At 40.8% G+C, this 11,544-nt stretch overlaps 1 protein-coding gene across 2 annotated transcripts in view; it reads right to left on the bottom strand.

Annotated features, from left to right (window-relative positions):
- Positions 1-1,305: 1,305 nt before the first annotated feature.
- Positions 1,306-11,544, bottom strand: part of GLCCI1 (glucocorticoid induced 1) — a gene marked incomplete at its 5' end in the record, with an annotated part of 78,682 nt that continues 68,443 nt past the window's right edge. For both annotated transcript variants that reach the window (XM_081101764.1, XM_081101765.1), the window contains 2 exons: positions 1,306-4,181; positions 5,317-5,437. In XM_081101764.1, coding sequence (XP_080957890.1) covers positions 3,833-4,181; positions 5,317-5,437 — 470 coding nt within the window. In that variant the 3' untranslated portion in view covers positions 1,306-3,832. The remainder of the gene's footprint in view (positions 4,182-5,316; positions 5,438-11,544) is intronic.

Raw genomic sequence — 11,544 nt, 5'->3', positions numbered from 1 at the left:
GCAACAGCGGACAAGATAGTGTCTTCATCCCACTTTATTCCTGAAGTTGAGATGAGGCAAGTCTGAGAGATGCTCTTCAGACAACTGGAACTGTGGGGCTAGACTACAGAATGCAGATGTTGACTCCTGCTGTGAATGAAGGGATCCCACTTCACAAAGTCCTGCAGCTCCAGAGCCCTGAGTACGAAGATGGGGGAGAAGAGAAGGCAGAAGCTGCAGAAGAGCAGTAGGGAACATGTGTGGGCAGGAAACTTCACACTGAGAAGGGGCCTCACCCTGTGGGGTGGAGCATGGGATAAGCACTTATTTTGCAATATTCATAAACTTCCAGTGGCTATTTCTAGCTAGTATAAGGTTAAACATATGTAAGAACTTAGGCCTAATTTCCCCCCTTTGTTTTTCAAGACTTGATTTTGCAAATACTGACATACTGCTTGTTTCTCAGGGCTGTTTATATATTAAGCTTATTATTTGATTGAGTCAAGTAGAGATAGAACTGAGAATTCTACTTTTCCTGGGAATTCACTTGCAATGGAATTTTTAAGTTGCATAAGGTACATAATTCCCCGTCTGAATTATGAATCATCCTCAAGATAGTTGACAAGCTTAAAATGTATTTTACCTCTTTTCCAGGCAAAAGCACAGACACTGAATAGTCATTTTAACGTTTGTTTTAAAGGTGAAATCTTATCTCTTGGGTAAGATGTGCTTTGGGCAATGAACCCTCCGCTGGTAAACTACTTCTCAATGTGGTTTGTTTTTGCTTTCAGGACACACGATCTATCATGAGCCCATTTGGGTAGCGGGACATAATGTCAACACTCCATTGTTCTGTAAAGCTTTTCTCCCTCTTATCCTGAATCTAAACATAAATAAAAAGAGTAGAAAATAAAAATGTTTTTTAAACTATAGCTTTCATTGCAAGAAATAGGTAACTATTTCTGAGGTGATTTCATCAAACTTAAAACAATAACCTGTTCTCACCAACAGTTCTTAGGTATAAAATAATAACGTGGGAACAATGTTGTCTCTATTTCAGGTGCTCGGAGCTGGGAGCATTACAGAGACTTAGAACTTTAGGCATCTATCTAGCTTCTTACCTTGTGATGGAAAGTGTGTAAATTAAATGTCAGGAGGAAAGCAGGCTGCGGAAACCTGACCCAGTTGGAGTCCCTCAGCCCCAGAGATGCAGGTCGGGAACCGGTGAGCACCACAGATGGCCACCACCCTGCACCCAGTTCCTCTGACGGGTGAGAAGCCAGCCTCCCAGTGTTTCCAAAGATGGATGTGAACTGTTCCTCTTTTACTAATAACTTTATTTAAATAAGACACAGGAACTTCTATACTGAAAAAATACAAAACAAAAGCCACACATTTCCTTGTGTAAAGCCATATTGATGGTAACTCCAATACTGTTCAGCGCAGTGGCTAGGATTAAACAGTACAACTATATACAAAATTTAAACAATTTCTGACAAATTTCTACAGCTGGATGTAGGATACATTTGAGCTCAACAACTTCCTGGAAATTTATATGGCAAAGCATAAGCTTTAACACATTTGGTTCAAAACGTTCATATAGGCTAAGAATAAATGTACAACACAATTAATATTCAGTTTATCATGAGAAAATAAAAGCACATATCACTATAAATATCGTACATCAGATTTCATCGCCAGGAAAGCATATTCAGTCCATCTTTTGGAAATTGATATTGATACTATTGCATCTTATTTGGAAAAAAGCAGAGCATAAGATCAACACGTGGGTAATGCTAAACCAGGTATCAGAAGTTAATGGAGCTCATATTTATCTTACAGAACTAATAATTTTCTCCCTTTAACCATAATCTACAAAATATAGTATTTTCATCAAGGCCTGAGATTATTAGGGTTAAAGGTGTCTGCTTGCTGAAGAGATTGTTTTAAAAGGTTCCCCTGTGAAAATGGCAAAAGTAAACTGAGTCTTTTCCCATGACAGTCTCCTACAACGTAACACTGACTAATTTAAAGGAGCCAGAATGCGCCTTCAGTAGAGAATATTACTGCAAACTTTGGTGGAAAGAAGAAAATTGGAATCATGACAAAATAATACACAGAATACATACACACACAAACACATACACATAGATGCCATTTCTTTAAAAGAAAAATCAATGGTGTTGCTTTCATCTCTACCGTCTCTTCCTTCTCCAACCTCCTTAGAAAATAACAACCTGGGAATGACTGAAGGGAACTGCAACGTTCCAGTAGCTGTAGGCATCTTGTTCCCCTAACTCTTAAGAAAACCGTGCCCTATACTTAAGGTGCAGATGGAAACAACTCTACGTTTTATTAAACTGAAAGCAATGGAATGAAAATACAAAACTTCCCTTTGCTTTTGGATCCTCTCTTTGTGTGACAGAAAACAATGTCTGAAAGTCGGGCTCTTCCCCTGAGCAGTCGGGAGCATCGGAGGCCCTGTTCACACTGCGCTGAGAAGTCAAGTCTGCAAGGTCAAGGCTATTTACTTGGGTTTTTGCATGACCAAAATACCAACAGAACTATTCATGATACTACCGAGAGAGGCTTAAATGATACAGCGTCAAACTACTGCTTTTGTCAGTCACCAACTAACCGCTAACTCCTGTGGCATTAATTCTGAGACCTACACATTCCCTCTCTACATGGATGTCACTCATGCACCTGAACTGCTTGAGGAAGACAATAACCCCAAGCGTGTCCTTTTTAAACCTGCGAATTAAAGACTCTCCAAAAGGGAAACTAGACATTAACATGCCTTAGATAAAACAGTAGCGTTTCATTACCTTGATGGCCAACATAAACAAACAAATCTCAACCACTCCCTGTGAAACTTCACTCGTTCTGAACTTAAACCTAGACATTCTTGCCTTTAAATTCCATCACACACAATGTGGAATGTTTGTGTACAGCCTGGTACTGGACACTTTATATGCGACACTGAACAGTCATTAACTGAGCAACACCTGAACTTTAAAAAAAAAAAAAAGCCATGTTTACACATGTTGAGACCATGAATGCAACAGCTGTTTCCCTGGAAACCACATGACAGGAGTGATGTCAGACACCCTGGGTGTGCTGGTCCTCATTTCCCCCAGGTCCAGGATGACCGTTCTCCTAGGGCTGAATGCACTTCTTATTCTAAGGAAGTGGAATGTAATGAGGAAAGGGAAATGCGTAAAACAAGGAAAGGCAAAGAGTGATGTTCCCTCTTTAGCTTTTTAGCTGTGAAATAGTTAATATCCCAATATGATATACATTCCAAGTTACCTGAGTTTAGACTTCAACTGAAGTACCTGAAGCTAGGCCATAGGGTGGGCACTGTGCAACTGTTGTGGCCATTATTTTATTTTATTTTATTTTTTGCATTGTATGTATTACTGAAGTTAGAAACAAACACCTGGATCGATTGTAAACATAATCCTGAAGTACAGTATTTTCCATAGGACAAAACACAGCAAGACATTTTCTACTTAGACAGGCAACTTTTTGATATAGAGCTTATTTATACTGAAGAATTTGGAACAAAACACAGGACACAGTACTAATCTGTCAAACATACTATGAAATGCATAGTCTCCACTTAAAATGCTCAGTGACACACATTTTGCAAGCATTGCTGCTTTCCACAAAAACTGCTGAAGAGGAGTTCCATCCCTGCCAAGATCAGTGTTGAGATACTTTACGATGCTGCTAAGTAGCTTGTTGTCGGTGGTGGCATTCAGAAAGTTTGTCACTCCATGCAGGTAGACATCTGAGACCTGGTTCCTAATCCGTGGGCAGTTCCGTAGGGCCAGCCCCCGCGGCGGCATTAGATGACCACGTAGTTCTGCGCAGAGACGTGCTCCTCGCCCTGCAGGTCCTGCAGGAGCTGCGGGGGCTGCTGGGATGGCTGCGGGATGGAGGAGGCCTCCGTGGAGCCCGCGCTGGTGTCATCAGAGAGCGACGTGAAGGAGACTCGGGAGGAGAGCTGCTCCACGGTCAGGGTGGCCAGGCCTGGGTTCTGGGCAGAGCTGGGAGAGTTCTTGAGCATCAGCTCAGAGGCAGGTAAGAGAGGGCCCAGGAGCTTTACAGGACAGAAAGCTGATCCCGTTGGGATGAAATTAACCTTGTTTTTGTCAGGACATGAAAAGAGAGGGGCTGAGAGAGGCTGACGAGACCTAAAACCATAAAACAAAATAAGGTTTACTTACAATCACGAAAAAGGTGAGCACTTTCTGAACTAATTGGAGTCTCTAAAACAGCTAAAATGTGAATGGCAGGGGATGAGTTAAGTGTACAGAGGGGTAAACATCTTCCATAGCAAAGTCAGCTGGCAGATCCTGATGTACACAGCACTGAAGTGGTATGTGGGCAGACAAATCTTCCCAGAGGTCATTCGTGTGCTTTCAAGCATTTAGGGACGTGGAAACACCTCTCACATTACAGCTGAAGACCATGCTCAGTTGGAAAGCTCTTTCTTTTAAGAAAAAGTATACTGGGAGAGGATTACCCCACCGTTTCCTCCTTTTTCTGCATCTCTATACATACTTTCGACTAACACAGATCAGAAAAATAAAGTTTCAGTAGCTCCTCAAAGAGCCAGTCAGCCCAACAAAGCAGGGTCTGCAAGCCCTTCCTCTCCTCCCATGCCCAGAACCTAAGCCATCCTCCCCTACAGGCCGGGCTGTCCCTGCTACATGCAAGGGCACAGCGGCCTCCGCCGCACACCTGCACTGGGCACAGGGATGATTGTACTTTTTTGCCCAAGAGCCACACAGGTTGTTGGTTTTTTGTTTTAGCTATTCTGCCAAGTAGTTACAGTATGAACTTTTCCTTTAATTTCTAATGTGTACATATTGAAATTTCAGAAAGAAAAAATCTGTAAACAGAAAGTCCGGTGACTATACATGGTACATGTGTCCACAGGGAAGAAGACTGGCTTCCTCTGGCTGGTGGTCACTGCCATCAGATGCACCACGCATGGTGCTGATACTAACTCTGCTGCTCATCGTCTCTGTGTTAGCCACCTACATCCCCACAGCCTCGGAAGGGAACATTCTGAACGACTGAACATAGAGCTTTTAGCTAGTAAGTATGAGTTCCCAAGTTTCTTTTGTATCAGCTTACATATTCCCAGCATACAGCCTCCGCTTCTCCTTTAATAAGCTCTCTTTTGCCTATTTGATTCTCCTTTCATAATTCTGAAACACATTATCAGCTGGATGGAGTAGTTGATTCATCTGTAATCAACTGGTCTCAGTAAAAAGCTTTACAGCTTTGCAGATCCCAGCTGATAGAAAAGACATTACTTACGCCATTTCCTCAAAGACCTTCACTCGCTCACATCCCTCGGGGGGCTCCCGTTTGAACATGTAGCTGTTGTTTGGTTTGGGAGATGAAGCATACTTGGGTAACGGTGAGCTACTCCCACTGTCTGTAAATTTAAAGCAGTTATATTAACTAGTGATTGAAAGCTCTTTTCAATTAAATTTGATTTCCAAACAAGCAGCCGTTTGCACAATTTATCCACTATAGCCCCTTTGCTTCTGCCACAGAGCTTCCTTTATGGCACAGCTATTTCTAACACCCTTCTGTAGTACATTTCTTATACAGAAAAGCTTCAATGCAACAGTAATCTGCCACAACACGGAACATAGAAGGATGATATTTGGGTCTAGAAAACTGCGTTCTGAATAAAGTAGAGCTGTAGTCCTGAAAACAAATGAATTATTATGTATTGCAAAATGTAAATGAATGGCATAATATGTGTAAGTCATACAGAAGAATTACAAGAGATTGTAATACAGGGTTCTCTATGTTTTCTAACTGTCCAACCAATGTAATTGGAAATTTTAGTATGTGGAATAATCTTCGCTAGCTCTTAGCAGAAACGTTACTTTTACTAAGCATCATGAGTAATATGTATGCAGGGGAAAACACAAGTTTGTAACACAATGTCTTTTCCCTTCAGCCCACTATGAAAAAGTAATTTGCTCAGGATTTTGCCTTGAAAATGCCTGTATAAAAGGACTTTCTTAGCACAATTTGTATTTTTGCTACTGGAAGCATGAGAAATCTAAAAACATCTCTACCTAACATGTTTTCTTCATATTTTGACCAAAAAGAAAATGGTCTTATTCATGAAAAGCTGTAAAATCTATATGTAATTTCTTCCTTTCCTATCTGGCAAAGGATTTTGGAAATTCAAATCCACCAAAATGTGTCATTATCTCTGTGAGATGCCAAGCTATAAAGTCAGTAACATGCTTGTATAAATACAATAGTCCCATTTAAACAAATTCTGACTTAATGCAAACCCAATCCCCCCTGCTAAAATACTAAGCACATGATCTAGCGAAATGTATTATTTTCATGCATACTCTGAAAGATGGCATTTGCACCATAATTACATTAGTCACAATTTTGATAAGTTGCTTTAGTTTAGGATACAGAACACAGTCTAACATTCAGAATCTGAGTAATAGGGATGTTTTATCATTATTAATGAGGTATAGTACATGCTTAGAAAGTAGACCCTTCAGGCACACTTATAGTGTATTTGGTGGGAGATTCAAAGAGCTTCTATGTTAGTCCTGGGAACAGAGATGTGTGCTTGCATTTGAATGTGGCTGTATCTCTGGCTGGGAAATCATTGCTTTGGAAAATAAGGCCACACTATTGGGAAACCTAGAGAAGCACATAGTTTCTCCATCACTACTGTTACGTGTGTCCCTACAGATTATGCGGAGTTTCTTGGAAATAATCAAGTCTTAGAATTAAGTTGGGTGTCTTCACATACCACACAGATTTGCGGATTGTCTTAGATTCAACACTTATACTATATTGCTTAAATAAATCTTCTGGGGGAGGGGGGTATGAATTTCTCTCAGGAAGATGACAAGCATCATTAACCTGATTAGAGTCTGAGTTTGCTGCTCTCTATTTGAGCTAGGCTAGACCAAAAAGACTGGTCCACAGTAAAAAACGGGTGAGAATGAGGCCAGTAATACCAAAAATATAGCTTGACCTTGCTTTGCTATCCAAACAGCAAGCCCTGCAAAGGAAACAGAGAAGGAAGGAGATAGAGCACGGGATGCCTCCATGCAGATACTGCTGGTGATAACAGAGCCCTCCGGGCGTGCAGAAGGGGCCCGAGGCCATGGGCCCAGGCCGTTAAAAGCCCTTCTGCCGTCAGCGGGGGTGTGACCTTGTCAGTAGCAAGCAAGGATTCACCCTGTTGTCATGTAAGAAAAATCACGTTGGCCACAGTTACAATCTGTGTTCTATTTCTTATTACATCACTAGGCCTACCTACAAGACTTCTCTCATACTTTATCGATGATTTCAAGGGACTTTCCCAGAACTGAAAGTTACATGTGAGTTGAATGATCTACAAAACTGATTATCTTCCTGTTAACTATAATGAATTAAATGGTTTTTCTTCTTGAAACTTTTCTAATTTCCAATTTCTAAAAATTGCTACATGAAAATGGTACTATAACATCTTCAGGCAGAAAGCCACATGGAACTTAAGCACATCATTATAGTCCTAAGAGCCTGTTCCTTCTCTGATACTCACTGCCTTATTAGTGGTGGTAATTATTTTCCACAACTCCCAAGCTAGAGCTCTGCCTTTATCCTCATCTCACACAACTAATCAGCCACCAAATGCTGCTGCTGACCCTTCTTCCATGCCTTCTCCCAAGTCCCCTGCCCCGGCCATCCCTCCTGCACTTCTCCCTACACCTGTGGTTTCCCAACTGAGGTGCACAACACAACTTGCTGACAGGCAAGAAGAAAATATTAGAACATTTATATATTCACTTTATATCTTTGAAAATATGAAAGGAAGTTTTGCCAGCACATATTTAGTTTGGGGATTGGATTACACATAGATAATTTAGAAATATATGAATTTATATTATGGGCACCGATTAAAAATTGTTGAAAAGTGTGTGTAATAAATCAAGTTTGGAGACCACAGGACTAGGCTCCTACAACGGCATCTTGGCTAGTACTCCTGCTTCTCTCTCCAGTTCTGTAATTCCACCCAAGTTATGGTCCGAAAAGATAGAGCCAGTCATGTCCTTTAGCTTACAAAAGATCTTTGCTTGGCTCTTCACTTCTCTTCCCCAGGCATCCAAGGCCCTTTAAAAAGTAGCTGCTTCTCCACCTCTCCACGTGCACTGCTTTCTACCTACTCCCCACCATTCACCCCTGTGCTCCAGCCACACAATTTCTTACTGTCCTCCACACACCAGGCCCTTTCACGCTGAATGCCTGTACTCCTCCTGCAAAGGCAGCAAGAAGTAGTGTCAAGTAGTAGAAGATTTTTGTTGGCATCTGGACCGGATAGAACTTAAGTTACTTCATTTCTCTAAGCCTTAGACTCCCCATTCTTAATATAAAGACAACATCCCTACTCATAGGATTATGGCAATATTAAAGGAGATAACACAGGTAAACCACCTGAGCACATTTAATCATCTTAACAATGCTATGAGGCGGAACCATCATTATCCCTAATTTACAGGTGAGAAAACTGAGATACAGAGAGGTTGAGTAACTTGCCCAAGGACACACGGTTAGTAAGTGGCAGAGCAGGGATTCAACAGGTGAACCTGAGTCAGAGTTCATTACCGTTAGGCTCTCTGTCAAAGTTCTGATCTATCTCAATTCCACTGTCCTCATTAGAGACATGAGGTGACCAGAAGATCAAGGTCCACCCAAGTCTAGCATTCTGTTTCTAATTAAAATCTTACAGCTCAGGTAACGGCTTTATTAGGTCTGCCTTCTGTTGTGAAAATAGATATGTTGATATACTTCTTTTAGCTACTACATCTTGCCAATCACTGCTTTTGAGCGTGAATTGGAGTCAGATGCGCTACCGTTGCGCCACGAAGTCGACTTGAGCGTGAATTGGTTTCTCTATGAAAGGATTCTTCCCATATGGTTCCAGGATGCTTATTCTCCTAGAAGAACCTCTTGGTGGTGAAATTACAAGGAGTGTAGAGATTCAGTTCCAACAAAGGAGTTATCTCACAGGGTAAAGCAGATCTCTTCTAAAGTAACAGAACAAACAAAGCAAACAAACTCTTAGACACCGGCAATAGTACGGTGGTTACCAGGGTGGAACACAAAGAGACAGAGTGGAAGGAACGGCCTCTGTGTGTTGATATTTATTCTGAGAGTAAAACATAAGGTAATGGGACAAAAATTCAACAGGTCCCCTTTTCCTCTAGTCTGACTGATACCCTATTTTCTCTCCAGTCAGAAACAGAGTTGAAGATGTGACGGGTTTTAGCAAAGGTACTTCCTTTCCCCTAATTTCAACAGGAAACAAAGCTTCATGTCTTCTTCCCCACCAAAGGCCTATCACTAGGTTCACATAATCTTAGTTTTTTTGTTTGTGGGGAGGTGAGGAGAGAGAGGATCACACTCTTCCTGAACATTCAAAAGTCAAACACATACAATTTAACAACTTAACAAAAAAGACACTAATAATTTCAACAAAGCTATAAAAATATATCCTTAAAAATGGACATGCCACGAAGAAAGCTCTTAAAGGATTACTCAGAAAGTCTCCACCAAGCACCACTCTGCTAGACACTACTCCATTTGCTAAGGCTAAAGCAACAAGCAAAATAAAGTTACCTGCTCCTGCTAGAGCTCACATGCTGCTAAATGTAGCATCTGCCATTGCTACAAATTGTGAACATTTTCCGAAAGTAGGGAAAAGGCATTTATTTACTGGATGTTCCTATAAGCTGTCAGAATAGGAATATACATAATTTTAGATGTTATCTTGAAAAATAGAAATAGGAAAGATGACATCAGAGACATAATTCTAAAACAAATCAGTTTTTTAAAACAGCAGCTAATATTTATTATTTATTTAAATTAACTTTATTGGGTGACATTGTTTAATACATATTATTAAGTGTATAATTCTATAATACATTATCAGTATATTGCACTGTGTCTCACTCTCCAAAGTGTAGTCTCCTTCCGTCACCACTGATGCCCCTTTACCCTCTTTATCCCCCTCCACCTCCCTTCCGCCCTGGTAACCACCGTACTATTGCCGGTGTCTAAGAGTTTGTTTGCTTTGTTTGTTCTGTTACTTTAGAAGAGATCTGCTTTACCCTGTGAGATAACTCCTTTGTTGGAACTGAATCTCTACACTCCTTGTAATTTCACCACCAAGAGGTTCTTCTAGGAGAATAAGCATCCTGGAACCATATGGGAAGAATCCTTTCATAGAGAAACCAATTCACGCTCAAGTCGACTTCGTGGCGCAACGGTAGCGCGTCTGACTCCAATTCATGCTCAAAAGCAGTGATTGGCAAGATGTAGTAGCTAAAAGAAGTATATCAACATATCTATTTTCACAATATAAACCACAAAAAGTGCTCCAAAAATCTTGGCTGATTAGGCTATCTGGAAGCTAGAGGGTTAAAGTATGGTAAGGGTAAAGGTAAAAAAAGATTAAGAAATAGAGTCCTAGAGATCAATCAAATAGAGTTAAAATGTATGTAGAAAGGAATTAGAAGATATTAAAAATTCAAAGTTTGCCTAGGGTCAAACCCAAGACCCTGAAAAGACAAGAGAATACTTTTTTTTCTCTCCTGTGAATAAGGGCTGCTCAGTTCTAACACCCAAAAAGTTTAACAATATTAATATTTATGAGTCAAATCACAGTATGAGTTAAATAGGCTTTTATGCATTGGTCTTAGGAAACTCCATCCACATAACATATGTTGTTCCTGCGGGAAAATATAGTTTATATTCCAAATAACCAATTTATGGGCTCTTGGAATACAGCTCTCCATAGTTGGATTGAGTAGAAATTTTGAGTCGACTTAGATTACAATAATCAATGTTTCCACTATATCTTGCAAAACTGCAGAATGTTATAACAACTGCTTAAGTGAACTGTGCCAAAGACCAACTAGAAGTGGCAGACTGAAGTCTAGATTTTGTGGCTTGCCCAGCACCGGTTTGGCTACCATCAAGGAACACTGACAGAGCTGCTAAGGGAACTAATATTTTTACGCTGTCATCCGTATTATATAAATGACTATTCTCCCTTGCATTTGGGGCATGATAATGTGGAAGAATTTAGCAGACTCTCAGGATATATTCTGAGGCTGTCAAGACGAGAGCTCTTATTCTGGATCCCTGAATGCTACACACACACACACACACACACACACACACACAGACACACACACACCACACACACACAGACACACACACCACACACACACAGACACATACACACACACCACAGACACACACACACACACACACCACAGACACACACAGACACACACACACACACACACACACACACACACACCAAAACATGAAAGCAGTCTCTCCAGGCTGGGCCTTTCTCCATAGTCAGAGTGTTTCTGTCCTGGTGCTACAACTGCAATCGCCAAGAAAAAACCAGAAGGCTAACCAACTAATACTACTTTAGAGGTCTCAGATGACACAGGACTCATGGAGAAAAGATGCTGGACAGAGGCAGAAGTA

Source organism: Myotis nattereri, assembly GCF_964212035.1.
Source record: "Myotis nattereri genome assembly, chromosome: 11".
Classification (NCBI taxonomy): Eukaryota; Metazoa; Chordata; class Mammalia; order Chiroptera; family Vespertilionidae; genus Myotis; species Myotis nattereri.
The sequence above is the reverse complement of the archived record's forward strand: the minus strand, read 5'-3'. Positions and strand labels throughout refer to the sequence as shown.